The sequence below is a fragment of the Pteropus medius genome, unplaced genomic scaffold, assembly GCF_902729225.1.
Source record: "Pteropus medius unplaced genomic scaffold, Ma_sr-lr_union100, whole genome shotgun sequence".
Lineage (NCBI taxonomy): Eukaryota > Metazoa > Chordata > Mammalia > Chiroptera > Pteropodidae > Pteropus > Pteropus medius.
Genome location: NW_024342473.1, coordinates 12067721 through 12084580, shown reverse-complemented (window position 1 = coordinate 12084580; position 16860 = coordinate 12067721). Strand labels below are relative to the sequence as shown.

The following is a 16860-nucleotide window of genomic DNA, read 5'->3' as shown; positions in this document are numbered from 1 at the left end:
TTGAGTTTCTTCAAATCAGGAAACACGTCTAATTCATCTTTGTTGTTGTTGTGGGTTTTTTTTTTTTAATTTATTTTATTTTTTTAGGCGAGACAGCCTTTGGTTGACCTCACAGATTGCAAGGATCTTGTCAGCTTACAATCCCTTATTTATTTTTTTTTCCACCTACAGCAGCTGGTCTTCCTAGGTGGTCTCCGATCCAGGTACTAACCAGGCCCCACCCTGCTTAGCTTCTGAGATCAGATGGGATTGAGCTTGTTCAGGGTGGCGTGGTGGTATAATTCATCTTTGTATTTCCAGTCCCTAATGTAATTTCAGAAAATGGCTCCTCCTTAAAGAGTTGTTAAATGGGTGGATATGTGATAACTTTTGTCAGAACACACAGGAATCAACAGTGAAACTGGGCCAAAAACCAATGTCTCCTATTCTTAACACAGTCATTAATCCAGTCCTGTGTGTTTTTCTACCATGTGCCTTCTCTGTGGTTTTGACAGAAAGCTGTAACTTCATTTCCATCTCAATGTTTTAACTCATTCCTGGAATAACCTTTCAGAAAGGTGCTGCCCCCACTTTCCTAGGAATTTCTTTTCTGGCTCCACCAGTTAGTTATTAATCTTTGGCATGAGGAACTGTTTTGTGAGCCAGATAGATCTCTGGACAGATGTCTTTGGTGGAGTGTTCACTACTTGCCCAGCCAAGAAAGGGGAGTCACTAGAAGTACTTCTGCCCCAGTGAGCAGTGTGTGTGCAGGCAGACCCGGTCTGGCTGCTCAGCTTTTCAGACTCCTGTTTGTGGGTCTTCTCCAGAAGTTCTGAAAGGATTTGCTGTAAGCCCTGGCCAGTGGGTGGGTACTCTTGCACAGCTTGATTCCTGCGCAAGAAGCACAATGAGTAGATGATTCCTGGAAACCTGAGTTAGGGTGTCTTTAGGCCTCCTTGCTGCCAGTAAGTTCTTCCTTTGGTCTAAATACATTCTTTCCTGATGAAATTTAAACTTCATTCTCATTCTATCCTTGAGGAAAAATGAGGAAGTATAAAGAAGCTTTTTCTCTGCTTTAGATTTTTACTTATTCCTACTCAATGTTGATTTGCTGGTGATAGCTTAGTGACTACTTCAGTTAGCTTTTGCTGTGTAGTAAACCACCCCACACTTAGTAGTTTAAAACAATAACAGTGTATTACTTTCTACAGTTCTGTGGGTTGGCAGGACCTATCCCCCATGTTTTCATTCGTCCTCTGAGAGGCGAAAGCCTTTGTTTCTTCCCGTGATAGTCTTAGAGTTTCAGTAGCAGGAGGGGATAACCCCAGTACTCAGGTATCACATAAGCCTCAGGTTTGTTACTGTCTTGTTGGCTAAAGCAAGTTGTGTGGTCAAGCCAGTATTCAAAGAATAGAGGGGTAGACTCTTATCTCTTGTTGTGGGAAGCTACAAAATATGATGGCCAGTTTTTTTCACTCTATCACAATTATAAAAGTTCAGGGTTTGAATCCTGACTATGCTACTTACTGTGTAACCCTGGGCAAGTTATTTAACTTTTCCAAACCTCAGGAAAATGGAGAAAATAGAGCCTACCTAAAGGTTGTGAGAATTATTTGAGATAATGCCAATAATAAAAAATAACAATAATAGAGAATGCCTACAAAGTACTTAGAATTGTGCTTGATACATAATAGACATTAATAAACATTAGCTACTGCTTAGCAGATGAGTTGGTATAGGTTTTTATGATTACCAGCAACAGAAACTAGCCTAACTTTGTTTAAGCCACTCAAAACTTACTCATTAGAAGGATCCTTTGAAAAGCTGATCTCATATACTTTGATAAGTTAGGAACCAGGGCTGCTCTGGTTGGGGAGCTTGGTCACTCAAGCAGAAAAGCAGCTGCCCTGAGGCCACACCTACTACAGAGGGCTGCTGCTGAGCCAGTTGGCCCTTCTTAGCCTTATGTGTATGTGCGTGTGTGTGTTAGCGGCGGGGTGGGGGGGGCGGGGCGGTGGTGCATGCTGTGAGCTCAGTCACCTCCCTGAAGATTCAGGGGTCAGTGCTTCTGAAGCCTATACTCCCACAACAATCACGTAGGTACATATCCCCTCCTGCTGAGTGTTGGAGGCAGGTTGACACCCTGTTATCTAGCACGAAGAGGTGACATTTAAAATTTTTTAATTATTAGGTTGAAAGTGATTTCTAGGTGTGCCCCACTCTAAGTAAAACTAATGTACAACAATAATTTATAACACAATTTGCTTTGGGAGCAATTCTTTGCTTTTTAAAAACATTCACTCTAGGATCTTTCAAATATAGCTTCTCATAGAATCTTCAAAAAGGCAAGCAAATCACATTAATTTGATTCAAACATTTCTTTTTAGGGATATGTTAGTGATACAAAACTAGGCATACCTGCACTTACAAATTATTTTTTAAGAGGAAGCACAATAATGATATTTGTGGGAGACCAGCTGTTTTCAGGTGCTATTTAGGTACTGTTTTCTCAGCTAGGCAGTAGCATCTTAAAAGTTTTTCAGTTACCTATCTTCGTCTTGGTCCTAATGAGGTACACCACCTTGGATGTGCACATGCTAGCTTTCTTACATTTCAAATGTGTCCAAGCTGGATGGGAACCTAGAGATAAGCAGATTCTCACCCTTGATTCCTAAAGTGATTTGTCTTTGCCATCATAGAGCAGGACTTCTTAGGTAGAACAAGCACAGCTGATAGTCCCACTGTCTGAAGCTCTAGCCAGCTCTTCTGAATTTTATTTGTGGTGAACTGGTCCGCTGTGATCTGTCCTGGCGTTGTGCAGACATTGTATTTTATTTCCCCTGCATGTTCAAAGGGCGAAGCAATCCGTGTGTCTCAGCTTGGTGTATGTGGTTTGTGTGCTGTAGATCAGAGGGTGGGTATTATCTGCGACCCCTCTGGGAGTTTAAGTTTTCTGTGAAATCTCTGGGTGACATCCTGGTGGGTAATCATGGGTAGGTACATGCACATATTCCTCCATGTTTGTTTTTTTGCCCTTCTCACAGACACTTTCCCCGTCCAAGAAAAGTGCTTTGTATTTGTAAAATATTCATGGAATATTTACCAAGTGCATGGTACTGGATAAATCACTACAGAAGGCATAAAGATGGCTCATAAATGGTGTCCTCTAATTGCTTATAGTCTTACAGGGGAAAAGAGACATATCTGTAATTGACTCTAATACCTGGTGGAACACAGCCAGTGTCATTATTTTATGCATGAATCACTACCTTGTCAACTTTCAAATAGAATCTGATGTGATATAACTAGAAACTCAATTCAGGACTACTTAATCAAAAGAGAGAATGTATTGGTTTGGGTTTACCACATGGTCGGAAAACAGGGATGAGTCTGGGGTGAAAATGCTAGTCTCAAGACTCTGGTTATCTCTTGGCTTTACTCTTCCTTATGTGAGATTCCTAGTCTTATTTCTTCACGGGAGGCAGTATGCACCTCACTAACCTTAGATACATCTAGTCTTTCAGGCTCCCTGTCTCAGAAAAAGAGCTCTGCCCACTCTTTCCAGCATCCAGATTAGTGCTTGAACTCTATTTATTGGCTCAGCTTGGACTGCCCTCCCACTCCTGGACCAATCATTATGTCCCGGGGGCTAGAGCAGTCTGGCTGGCCATCCTGGGTTATAAGCCCACCTTAGTTGACACCCCAGCAGAAACGCTTGCTCTTGGGGGAGGAATATATCCCAAATGAAAAAGAGTGTTTCTATTACTAGAAGATGAGGAGGAGGAATGGATACTTAAAGCAAGCAAATTAGAAAAAAAAGTTTTCCCACTGAAAATACTATTAAGCATTGAGTCAAAAAGACAAAAAACTGTTAACACAGATTAAAACAATAATTAAGCTTTTAAGGGAAGGGTGGGCAAACTGACAGCCTGCAGGCCAAATCTAGCCTGCTGTCTATTTTCGTATGGCCTGCAAGCTAAGAATTGTTTTTCAGAATTTTGTGACATATGATAATTGTGTGAAATTCACATTTCGGTGTCTGTAAATGAAGTTTTATTGAAACACAGATATTCTTGTTTAAGTGTTGTGTATTACTGCTTTCATGCCATAATGACAAAGCTTACGAAAGAGACTTTGTGGCCCTCAAAGCCTAAAATGTTTGCTCTCTGGTCCTTTATAGAAAAAGCTTCCTTATTACTGAGTTAAGGGGAAGAAGAATCCCTTGACTGAGGAAACTTTAGAAGTTAATCACAAAACTCAGCTTTAAGTTTATCAGTTTTAAAGTCCTTAATGAAAACATGGTAGATGACATTGGTAGGAGAGAGGGTTTTCTCCTGACTGTGGAGCTCTGAAAGGAATTAGCTATAAAGGTTTCTGTGTAGTCTTTCCACTTACTGTCACAGGAAGTCATAGGTCCACTTCATTCAAAGCTCACCCCCAGGTAGTTAGGTTCTGATTTAAACTGCATTTGTGTGGAGGATGGTGGGAGCTAGAATGCAACTCTGTTTCATTTAAAGCAGTGATTTGCATTGTTAATCCGTCATTCATAGTCCATACTAATTACCCACTTAGCCCACTCTTATTTTGATAAAGACCCTAAAGAAGCATTGCATGATTTGGATCAATAATGGAGTTCATACAACTTAGCTTGTAAATTATTTCTGCCTTGGAGTTGCTGGCTGATGATCAATAAATGGCTAACAACAGTGTTAAATTATGCCTCAACTTATTTTTCTTTCCCTTCTATCAGATGAAGCAATGTGTAACCTGCCTGATCTTTATGCCTAGTATTGAATTAGTAGCCTGGGCCTCCAGTGTACTAAGAAAGCCAGCCTCGATTTTTGAGCCAGACTATAATTGAAGCAAACTGGATGGGTCTCTTCAGAGCTAGAGTAGTTTGTACCTTGGAGCCATCCTGCTTGGAGTGCACTCTAAAAGAGTTCCTTACTGCCCAGGATTAAAAGAGTTATAAAAACAGGGAGATCTCAGATCAGAATAAGATTTAAGACTTCTTTGGAGACGATAAGTGTGTTTTTGGATCCTAGTCATGGGGGCAGGTGGGATACTTCATGGGTATCCCAGCAGCAGCCTCCAGAGGAACTGGGTCCTCAGCCACAGTAAGGATTTCAACCTCTGAAGTCTTCCTCTCACTTCAGACTTGCTGTTGGCACTGATAGGCAAGATCTGCAGTGGTCCAAGTTTGTTTGTGTTTTGTAAGCTGTTGGTAGCTGACTCACATGTAATGAATTTCTGAGTAGCTTCTTCTGCAACCCTTTTAAGGCACTGTCCCGCCTGCCAGGTGTTTTCTGGTGTGTTGCCAGGCTTCCCTGAGCAGAAAGTCTGTGCGCCCCCTGAGACTGCTTCCTTTGCCCACCAGTCTCATCCCCAGCCATGTGGTGACAGCTTCAAGGGGGCAGTGAATCTACAGGGAGATTCCTTTGAACTCTGTCTAGACTGCCCCACCTTACAGATGGAGAGAAACAGAGTGACTAATTAGTAGCTGGAATCCAGTAAGCTGGTCTCTTGGTTAGAAATGAGAGTCACGTTCTCTCTAGAATTACCTCAGCTGCTAGACGCACAGCGATGGATTATGGCTCCAGATGAGTTTGTCTCTAGCTCAAGTGAGGCAGATGGGAAGTTGGAGGAGGGAGAGTGCTTCAGGTCCTTTTAGGGAAGCATCATAGAGGAGGTGGTCATTCTCCACCCAACGCAGCTGTTTGGAGTGAGGAAGGAGCACTTCTTCCAAAGAAGCGTGTGGTAGGGAGAGGATTTTCTCGGTAGACTACACAAGGAACGTCTGTTACTTTTGGCTTATATTCCTTCTTAATCAGCAAAAACACTGTTTTAGTGCTTCCTTTAGGGACTTGTCCCAAGCTAAGCTAGAAATAACTAGTGAGTGGTCTCTTAACCTCCTTTCCAGACCTCTCTGGTGAATCATGCTGAGTTGTGGCCCAGGCACAAATAGTAATGCCTTACTTTGGTGGAGTTTGGGTCACCATAAATACAGTGATGTTACTAGAAAATCGGTCTCACTCTCCATTTTAAAATGAACAGACCTCCAGCTTGTCTCTACCTTTTCTTTTCCATTGTCTTTTTTTTCTCTTCTCCTCCAGCTGAGCAAAATAAGTCTTTAGCAGGTCAAAACTGGTTTTTAGCTAATTTTCCTTTCTTGAATAGCAGGAGTATCCAAGTTAGTATTATTTTCCTGCCCACTGGTGGGTAATTGGCTTTGTGATAGATTACTTGCTCGTCTTCTGAAGTAGCCTAGATAGTCGGCAGGGAGAAAGACACTACTTTAAGGCACATTCTTTTAATGGAAAGGTTATTTTATGATCTTTGGCAAGGGAGTTCACTTGAGCCGTAATTTCCATAGCTGTAAACTGGGGATGCTCTTCTAAATATTATTATAGGTCATTAGAAATGAAAGATCAGGGGATCTAGGGACCATAAGCTATTTCCTTTACTCCTCTCTTCCCATTTTTTCCTCTTTCTCTCTTTCTCTCTTTCTAGTGTAACCTCTATATGTTTTGCTCTGGCTTTTGTTACATTCTATTTAGAAAATTTAGACCATTTATTGGAATGGTGTGTGCTTCTGAAAACCAAACCCTGACTCTTGCAATTATCTCAGCTTTAATTGTCAGCATTTGGGTGCCTTTTGGGTGGGGATGACCAGTGAATTTGCAGAGAGAGGCGCACAGAGGTAGAGAATGAAAGCATTTCAAAACTAATGAATCTTGAGAGGGAAGAAAAATTTTTAAATGCAGTTTCTGGACTTGGTTGCAAAAATCTTGAAAGTGGAGAGATAAAAATAGCTTCTTGTTAAGACCTGGCACACTGCTTCGAAGGCTCCCTGTTGAACTTAGTTGTTAATCAGAAGGAGGTGGGAAACAACTTCTAGTTCCTGCTGTTCCTTCCAAGTTAGACTTGTCAAGGAGGATAATGAGCTGGAGCTCAGAGGAAGTGCTCACTAAAGCACAACAGAGAATTATTTTCTCTCACAGCCAGATGTCAAGGATTTCAACCTACCCCAAGTCAGATTCTTTTCCCAGATAAAGCTTGTTATGTCTATAACATGAGTGACCCCCTTTCCTAGCCACAACTTTTTAATAATTGAGAAATAATCGACATGTAACATTGAATTAGTTTTAGGTGTACAACATAATGATTTGATATATGTGTATATTGTGAAAAGATTATCACCATAATTTTAGTTAATGTCTGTCACCGTATAGTCTTTTTCTTGTAATGAGAATTGTTAAGATCCACTCTCTTAGCACCTTTTAAATATGCAGTACAGTATTAACTATAGTTGCTGTGCTCTACATTACATCCCCAGGACTTATTTTTCTTACAACTGGAACTTTGTGCCTTTTGACCACCCTCATCCATAGCTTAATGGCTTTTCTGAAACTTTGGAGCGCATCTCACTGTTTATCATTTGCTCTGTTGTATAGACCCAGATTATCTAAGCTCTAGATAATCAAGAGTCTGAGTTCTACTCTGGCATCTGCTGTTAGCTCGCTATGTAATCTTGACAGATAACTCTGGGCCTCAGTGTGTCTCATTCACGCACAAGGGTTTATAATGCTTACTTCACACCACATTGTTATGAGGATTAAAGAAGACAGTATATTTAAAAGGCTTGGCAGAGTAGGTGCTCAATGACCCAGAGCTATCGTGGTGTCTTCCTGGGTTGGCTGGGCTCACTAGCTCCCCATCTTCCCACTCCAGTCTTTTAGCTATGTTCATTCACCTTAGCTGGGGGAAGGCATCCAGGGGAGAAGGCTGGAGCTTCTTTTTAATACTCTTGGGAAGGTTGGGTGGGAAAAAGAGGTTACAGATCATGGCTAACTGAAGGGTTTAGGATTTTTTCTAAATTTTAATGATCTTTGCTACTTAATTAGCTCCTTGGGGCCATGGATAACTAGAGGTGGCTCTGTGGGGACTGTTATTTGACTTATCAGGGTCAGCTACCTTTCCCTTCTTTCCTTTTAATCTTTAGAGAAGGGTTATTAAGGCTCCACCAGGGTTGCTAAGAAGAGGTCGTTTGAAGCCGAGAGTCACCATTTAAAATCTCATTTCCCTTTTTTTCTTTAACCTTAACTCTCAATTATCCAAGATCATCTTACTTTTGGATTCAGCCTTTGTCATAGATGAGTGTCACAGAGTCTGGTGTCCAAGTGTCACTGAGCTTGCTTCCCTGGGGCTTTCATTTATTCTATTTCTTTTCTGTTTCTCTTGTGCTCTCCATTGCCTCCCCTGATCCTCTGCCCCTCTATTCCTTCATGTCCCACCTTCTTCCATCTTGCCTTTCCCCCATCCTCCAGTAGGGAATGTGACTTCTTATAATATTAGCTTCAACAAAACTCAGTGAGGTTACTTGAACATAGTACCCTATGGGGTCTGATACCTTGCTTCGTCTGCCTTATGGGGCCTTGCCAGCTAGTTAGATCCCAGCTGGTTGGAAGAATTTAAGCTATCTGAGTCCGCATTGCCCTGACCATATCTCACTTTGCCTTTACTGTCAGACACATGTGCACATGTTCTTGTTACTTGTTGGGTTCTGTCTCCCCTTGAGGATAGGGACAAGGGACTGTATCCTTTCTACTCATCTCAATGCAAGCACTCTATAAGTGTTTATAAAATAAACAAATGATCTGCTGAATTATTTAATCCAAACCCCTTATTATAGAGAGAGAGAAATTAAGTTAAAACCATGTCCTTTTCGGGGGGAAATCAGGGAGCTTTAAACAGTGATTATTTCTGGGGCAGAAAATATCAGAGAGGAACATATTTTCTTCCACTAGTTTTTCATAAAACTTCCTTTTTCATTTTTGGAGAAGGGGGATTTACCCATCCTCATTGTTACAGAGGCTGAGCAGGATAGGAGTATCAAACCTTAGAGTCTGTGGGTTTCCTAGAGAAGCTTGTCAGCCTGGGAGCCTAGCCAGTGGTGGATGTTTCCTCCAGAGTGCAACCTGGCCCATCAGATGCTGGGGTTCCTCCCAGCCTCACCCTCTTGATATTAAAGGGTCAAAAAGAGAACCCAGGGCCTAGAGAAGACCTCAGGAAGTAGGGAGGCACTGAGCCTGTGATTTAAACATTTGAAGTTGCTGCTAGGAAAGATGTGGGAGGAAGCCGACTAAGCCTTTGGGCTCCAGGAGCAGGACAGTATTCCAAGTTGGGAAGGGGACTCAAAAGAACCGGGCACCTAGACGAAGAGGTGAGAGGATGGGTGGAAAAGGAGGATGCTTAAGATGCAGGGACCAGCACAAGACCAGCACAATAAGACAGGGAGGCAAGCCTGAGTCTGGAGGGGGTGGACACAGAGACACGTTGGAGAGGTAGGGAGGGATAATGGAGGGCTTGGAAAGGCAGGTCTAGGGGCTTGGACTGTACTCTCAGGCAGATGGGAGCCAGTGCAGGCTCTGTACAGGGGCTGTCCCACTGGAGGAAGAAGATACTGGGGGCAGGAACACGGGAGGGAGGGGTCGCAATTTTAGAAAGTAAATTTGGATGTTGACAGTTGGAGGGAATATTCTCTCTGGCATTGTCTGACATATACCTCCTGTCTGCCCCCAGAGAAGAGCCTGACTTGGCTGGGGCTGCCAGGGAGGATCTTGTCTTAACCTGGCCATTCTAGCTACATGCTCTGGAGTTGAGAGATTTAGTGTGCCCAGGTCTCCAAGCAACTTCTTGGCTTCCTGGGTCACCAGGAGGAGCCATGTGCAGTGTTTCTGGCTCCCAGGACACATGTGGTCCCCTCAGGGTTTCCTTCTGTTACTCTCTGACTCCACCCCATTGTGGATCTTTGCAGCTTTGCAGGCAGTGCTATTCCCTAGGGTGGGTGGGGGAAGCCAGAGCTGCAGCCAAGGATGGAGAAAAGTGTGTTACATAAGTTCGAAAAAAAGGTTTGCTTGCCATGTGAATAGAAATCAGATATGAGGACAGCTACAGAGGCAGTGCAGCTACTCCTGAGCTGCAGCTGCGGCCTGGAGAGACATTTCTGAGCCCACAAAGGAAAGAGTCCCTGGGCTTTGGGGTAAAGGGCTGATGGTGTCTTGACTTGGAGGGCAACCTATGAAAGAATCATTCTTTGTGTTTCTGTAACATGTTGTGCTTTTTAAATGCCCACACTTCATTAGATTGATCCTGATCTCCATCTGGTGAGGTTATGAGAGCTACAGTTGTTATCACTGCTTTACTGAGAGGCAAACCACAGACTAAAGAAGTGAGGTGACTTGCTCAAGGCCACATGTAGAGCTGGTGGCAGGGGCAGGATTTGAATACAGGCTCTGTCCCTTTTGCCACTGCTGCTTTTTTGCTTTAAAATAAGGCCATTAGGGCATTCCTAAACAGGCCACGGGAATATTGGGAAGGTGAAGGAGCTGAGGGCTTCATGGTTCAGGCACAGGGATGGAGGGCTATGGCATTTGGTGAGAGTGAGAAAGAGGCTCATGTTGGCGTGCCTTCTGTGTGCTCTCCCCACCCGGCCTCAGCAAGCACTGTCATACTCCTGTCTCTTCCAGTTCTGTGCTGTTACTCAGCATCACTTTCCACAATGAGCATTGATTTCCCAGGGTCAGGCGTTGGTCCAGTGCTTGAGAATGGCCACAGTGCTTGGAGAGGAGGACCTCCTGGGTTGAAAGTATTTGTCTGGGCCTGTTCTAATATTAGACTTGGGAAAGAAACAAAAGAAAAGTTATTCTTGAGCTCCCGAAGTTTATAATCTCCCTATGTGCTTCAAGTAGTTCTCCAGGAGGCCATACAACTTATTCCCTCACTTCATCCAGGCTGTTGCTGAGGTATTCTATATAGAGGCCTTCTCTCATTACCGTGTTACAGCAACACCCCCTCATTGTCTATGCTATTGCATGGTTCTGTTATTTTTATTTTCTTCATAGCACTTGAGACCACCTGACATTACATGTCGGATTGTCAGCTTGATTTTGTCTGTTTCCTTACACTAAAATATAAGCTTCATTTTTTACTGGGAACTTGATTAGTTTTCTCACTGTTGGAACTTGATCAGTTTGCTCACTGTTGTCTCCCTGATAAGGTGCCTAGTTCCTGGCTCGTAGTAGGTGATCAGTGAACACTAGGTGATAAGCGAAACATTTGAGTAATGTGGCAGTAAGAGCAAGGTACATGGGAAGAGGACAGCTTTAAGCATCAGAAGGTCTGAGTTCTGGTTCCAACTTTACCCACCTTTTGTTATCTGACCTTGGACAAGTCCCTGGACCTCTTTGGGCCTTAGACATTTTGTCTCTACCATGAAGGGAGAAACCAGATACCCTTTAAGGCCACTTCTGATGCCTATATTCTGAAAGTCTGTAGGTAGGAGGTTGCTGAGGTATTTGGAAAGGTCTCGTATCCTATGTTCTCTTATTCTGTGACATTATGAGGGCTGGGTCTTAGAAAGACCACACCTGTAGTGTGTCAGGTCTTGTCCTTGCTCTGGGGTTACAGTGGTGAGGCAGACAGCCAACATCTCTCTCTTGTGGAGTTGATGGTGGGTGGAGAGGGGCTAGAGCTGGCTAGGGGCTGTGGTTACGCTACCTGGCCTGGAAATGATGAGAGGCTAGGTGGAAGTCGAACAGGGAAGGACTTACCGGGATATAAGAGAGTGATTTTTTTTTTTCAATTTACTCGTGGTAAGATAGTTAAATAGACCTGTTAGACTCTGTTTAAGAATAAATAAATGCATTCACATGACAGTATTGAAGGGAAAAATAAAATGTTAATAGTGGTTCTGGCAGGTTGGAATTATGGGGATTTGGTTTTTTTCTCAGATTCTCCAGATGTCCTATGTAGTGTCTTTACTACTTCCATCAAAGATTCCCTGTCATGGTTTATGATTTTGCCTCTGGGTGTGGCCTGTTCTTGAGTGGATCTCGTGTTTGCTGATCTCTGCTCACGAAGCCCTGGCCTGGGGACTTTTACTGACCCCCCGCCTCATTTTTCCCAGCTGTAAATGAGACTACATGGCTCTGGTCTGCCCACTTTATAGTGGCAGCCGATTCAATCAGAGACATCAGGACTGGTTCTAGGGGCACTGCCTTGACCACCCTGAGGAGCAGTCTTTTAGGCCTCCCTAGTTCTCCAACAGTGAGGGAGTCTTCTTGATTAACAGGTAGATGCAGGTGTATAGGCTGTTTGGAAAATGACCTCAGTGAAAGAGAATCATGTCAGCTCCTAACTCCTGCCACACATTCATAAAATTCATAAAATTTACATGCTTTGTGCTTAGAACTGAGATCAAGAACAGGAAGTCCCACCCCCACCACACCCCTCTTTAGTCTTTGGTCTATAGCCTCAGCAAGCATACAGGTCTTATGATTTGTGTTTTTCTTCCTCCCTTATGATCCAGCCATAGATATTGTGTCTTGCTAATAGGGGTGGTTGAAGCAATAGACTTTGAAATTTTGATTATTCATGGTAACTGATTCCTTCCTGTGGGTCATCTGGCCAAATCTGGATTCTCAAAGAGTGGAAATCCACCGGCTTTCTGTCTTGCTTCTACAGCAGCTTATTGTTTCCTTTCCTGACAATCCTTCCTTGAACCCTGAACAAGGGGGAATAGGGATTTCGGTGTCCAGTGTTTGCAAGCTGAGGGATGGCTCTCTGATGGGGACAGGGGTATGTCCTGGGACTCATGGTCAGGGCTGGTCTATGGAGCACTGACCCATTCCCTTCCCAGCCTACCTGTATCAATTCCCAACTTTTCTGTTTTATTTTCTTACAGATGTCAAGCCTTCTAACATCCTAGTGAACTCTCGTGGGGAGATCAAGCTTTGTGACTTTGGGGTCAGCGGGCAGCTCATCGACTCCATGGCCAATTCCTTCGTGGGCACAAGGTCCTACATGTCGGTATGAGCAGTGGGTTCCATTCTCGAGCTTCTTGTCTGGTGGGTGCCTTTCCCTGTGGAGCCAGAGCCTGGTGATGGGGTTGAGGGGAGAAATGAGGTCTGAGGTATTGTGGTTCCTCCCTGAGGAGATTGCAGTCTAATGGGGAAATGGTTTCGGCCTTTCATAGGCCTTGGAGCATAATTGGGGTACTGGGCCTCTTCTTACTAGAAGAGATTGTTTGATCACATCTCCAGCTATTGCCAGCACTCGGATGTTTTCCAGAGCTCGGCTTCAATTCTGAAGAGTTCGTGCACTCCCTGTACCCTCTGGACACCTCTACCTGATTGTTTTCAGAACTTCAAACCCAACATGCCCAGACATGACCCCACCCCAAATTGCTCCACCTTTTCTTTTCCATTAGCAGTAAGTGGCATCACAGTTTTTAGTTTCCCAAGGTAGGGACCTGAACATCAGCTTTTGATTTCCCTTCTCAGCTCCCCATCCTTTCATCATCTAGTGGCCCCCAACTCTTGCGAGTCTATTCAGAATTGTTTCCCATTCAGCCTCTCCTCTCCCTCCTTACTGCATGTCTCCCAGTTAACTGCTCCTGCCTCTCACCTCTGCATACCAACCTAGCCCGTTGGCTGGAGTCTCTGCTCTAATTTAACCAACACCCCATCACAGAGGTTTTCCCTCCTGCTTCTAACTTCAGTGGTTCCCACTGTTACCAGAGCTCTTTGTGCAGCTGTGCCCACGCCCATGGCAGCATCAGCTTGTTCTTCTCCCTCCTCCATACAGCGAGTTCCTTAGGTGCAGGGATAGGGCCGTAGGTGTCTCTGTTGTCCCTAGGGTCTGGCTTGGGGCCTGACACACATGGTGGGTGCTCAGGGAATGCTTGGTGAGTGGGTGTTTGTTTGACTGAATGGGTGGGTATATGACTCGCATGCTCCTGAGAATGATTCAGAATGGGGAAATGGGACTGAATGCTGAGTGGCGCAGGGTAGGGGAGCATTAGAGTGAGCAAGAGGTCTCTATAGAGGTTGACATAAGTGCAGGCCTGGATTGGAGTGGGGCAGGCACAGAGGCTCAGGGCATCTTGGCATCTAGAGTGTGTTATATGTTCTCTTTCAAGTACTTTATCTTTGAGTGATCTCATTCGATCTGTTTGGTTATCCCAGGAAGTAAAGATTATTATTCCCATTTTAGAGATGAGGAAATCTAGATTGAGGGAAGTTAAGTGACCTGCTCACCTAACCTTGCAGAGCCAGGATTGAAAGCTGGGTCTCCTTGCCAGTCTCCCTTTGCACAGCATGCCCTCACTTGCCTCTTAGGTAGGATTTATCAGTTGCTCCTGGCCTCCCTGTGTGGAAGTTCACATCCAGGTCTTCATTCCTTCTTGCTTGCTTCCTCCTCCACCACAGTTCCAGTCACTGTCAGCACTACTCAACTGGTGCTAACCCACATCTCCACCCTCCATTCCAGTGACCCACAGTCTTAAGAAACATGAAACTCATGGGTCCTTCAAAACTCTCTTCTACTCTGTCATCCCCCTCATTGCTTCTTTCTTACAAGTCTAAAAACTGAGCAACTAGCACCCTGGACCACTCAACTGCTAACTCTCAAATTCAAAATCAATTAACAGACCCTGGGATTTATTGATCCAGGGTTTAATGGTTTGGGTTTTTGTGGTTATATGGTCAGTTCCAAAATAGTTCAGTGTTAGAATTAGGGGAAAATCCTATGGGAGAAGTTAATTTGATGTCAAAATAAATGTGATGGTCAGAATAAAGATTTTTTGTAGTATCTTTGAAATACATGTGCTAGTTTAAATAATGCTCAATAAAAATGCTTTTCTATAGCACTATATACTTTTTTCTTTGACTTTTCCCACCAATAACATCTCATTTATACAGCATTTTGCAACATCAATTTTCATTTGCTTTGACCTTCTTAACCCTAGTAAGTAGAGTGAGTACTTTGTTAGGTCGTTACTGCTGTTATCATCATCATCAGCCCCATTTTATAGATGAGGAAACAAGAGGCTCAGGACTTAGAAGTCCCAGGGTTGCGATTTGAACCCAGGTCTCCTAACTTCAGATCCTTTGCCTTTTCTACTATTTTGTATTGTCTAAGAACAGTGAGTCAGTGGCAAAGGTGGGCTTAGAACTCAGTTTTACTGACTCTTATGGCTAGTGTTTTTACTGACCGCACTACTTCATTCATGATCCATGTTCCAGAATTTTCATGTTTCAGACTCAGGTAACAAGATGAGCCTCTCATGCTGGGTTCTGGATAGGCTGCTCTATCCACGCAAGACAGTGATCAGGCTGGGCAAAGCTGGACTACAGCTGAAGTGGCCACCAGAGTTCCACCAGTTCGAATGCTTTTCAGGGCAGTTTACAGGGGAGACAGAGCATGAGGAGGGCTTAGAGCCATGGGAGGTGGCTAGGATTTGGTAAGCACAGTATTTGGAGGCAGGCAGGAGGCTGAATTTAAGAGATAAGTGGGGGTCTTGAAATGTGATGTGAGCTCTGGAGAGAAAGAGGCAGAAGAAGATAAAATATATCAGTAGACCTAGAGTTGGGACCAGCCAGGGCAGCCCACTCTCTTGCAGTGCAAGCAAGTCTCAAAGGGGCAGCAAGTCCTGAGGCCCCCTTAAACAACATGGGGACTCACCCATCCCTCTTTTGTGTGGGCCTGGGTTAGCTCACACAGATGATCAATAACTGTGTCTGTCTCTCCTGCAGCCAGAAAGACTCCAGGGGACTCACTACTCGGTGCAGTCGGACATCTGGAGTATGGGGCTCTCTCTGGTTGAGATGGCAGTTGGGAGGTATCCCATCCCTCCTCCAGATGCCAAGGAGCTGGAACTGATGTTTGGGTGCCAAGTGGAGGGAGATGCAGCTGAGACACCGCCTAGGCCAAGGACCCCTGGGAGGCCCCTCAGCTGTGAGTTTCCTGTGTGTCTCCAGCTTAGACTGGGGGAGTCTCTTACTATCGGGCATTTCTAGAGGGCTGATTATCTGTCCACTTCCCCAAGACTGATTCCCTGTCTCTGAATGTCAGGCTGGGGCTCGGGAGAAACAGAGCAGGGGTCTCCACTCAACTATTTGTTGAATGACTGTTATGTTTCTAGCAGTGCACTTAGTACTTATATGCATTATCTAATTTTTAAAAATCATGACTTTTTTTTAGATTTTTTTTACTGAGCTAAAATACACATAAAATGCATATTTAAAGTGTTCAAATCAGTGGTTTTTAGTATATTACTAAATGTGTAGTGCAGCTATCACAACTATGTAATTCCAGAACATTTCTATCACCCTGAAAACCCATCTTCATTAGCATTCATTCCTAACTCCCCCGACCCCAGCCCCTGACAGCTGCTTAATCTACTCTCTATCTCCATGGATTTGCCTAGCATTATTTAATTTTAACAGCAATTGTGTGTGAGCACTATTATAATCTCCATTTTAGATATGAGGACATTGAGGCACAGTGTTTGACTTGCCAAGACCACTTGTAAGTGGCCAAGTCTGACTCTGAGGTGGTGAGCACTGTGCAGCACTGTCTGCCTCTTTGAATGTGAATACTGTGGCATAAAGCTGGTACTCGTGAGATTCTGGCCTAGCCATGTTCTAATGTGGTTCATGCCAAGATGTTCCCATTTGACCAAAGAGACCTGGTCTTTACCCTCATGAGGTCTACATGGGAGAAGGCATTCATGAAGAGAGAAGCATTGGGGCTAAAGGTAGCTGATGGTAGGTCATTGGAGGGGCTGGTGGCTATGGCCCTGGGGCTGGTGGCTATGGCCTGAGGCTGGCCTGTGAGTCGGGTATAAAAGGGAGAAATCCAAGTCCAAGGGAGAATTAAAATTAAGTCTTTTAGTTGTTTAGTATTATTTCATTTGCTCCTCTCAGTATAAGGGAGGAAGGAACGGCAGATGTAAATATTATGTATCTCTCTACTTTATAAAACTCAAAACTAGGCTTAGCATTCAGTTGATTTGCCGAAGGTCACAAACCTTGGATG

The 16860-nt window shown here is 44.0% G+C and overlaps 1 protein-coding gene across 2 annotated transcripts in view; it reads left to right on the top strand.

Annotated features, from left to right (window-relative positions):
* Positions 1 to 16860, top strand: part of MAP2K1 (mitogen-activated protein kinase kinase 1) — a 71472-nt gene that overhangs the window by 49451 nt on the left and 5161 nt on the right. For both annotated transcript variants that reach the window (XM_039865241.1, XM_039865242.1), the window contains exons 6-7: positions 12725 to 12849; positions 15576 to 15777. In XM_039865241.1, the coding sequence (XP_039721175.1) occupies positions 12725 to 12849; positions 15576 to 15777 (327 nt within the window). The remainder of the gene's footprint in view (positions 1 to 12724; positions 12850 to 15575; positions 15778 to 16860) is intronic.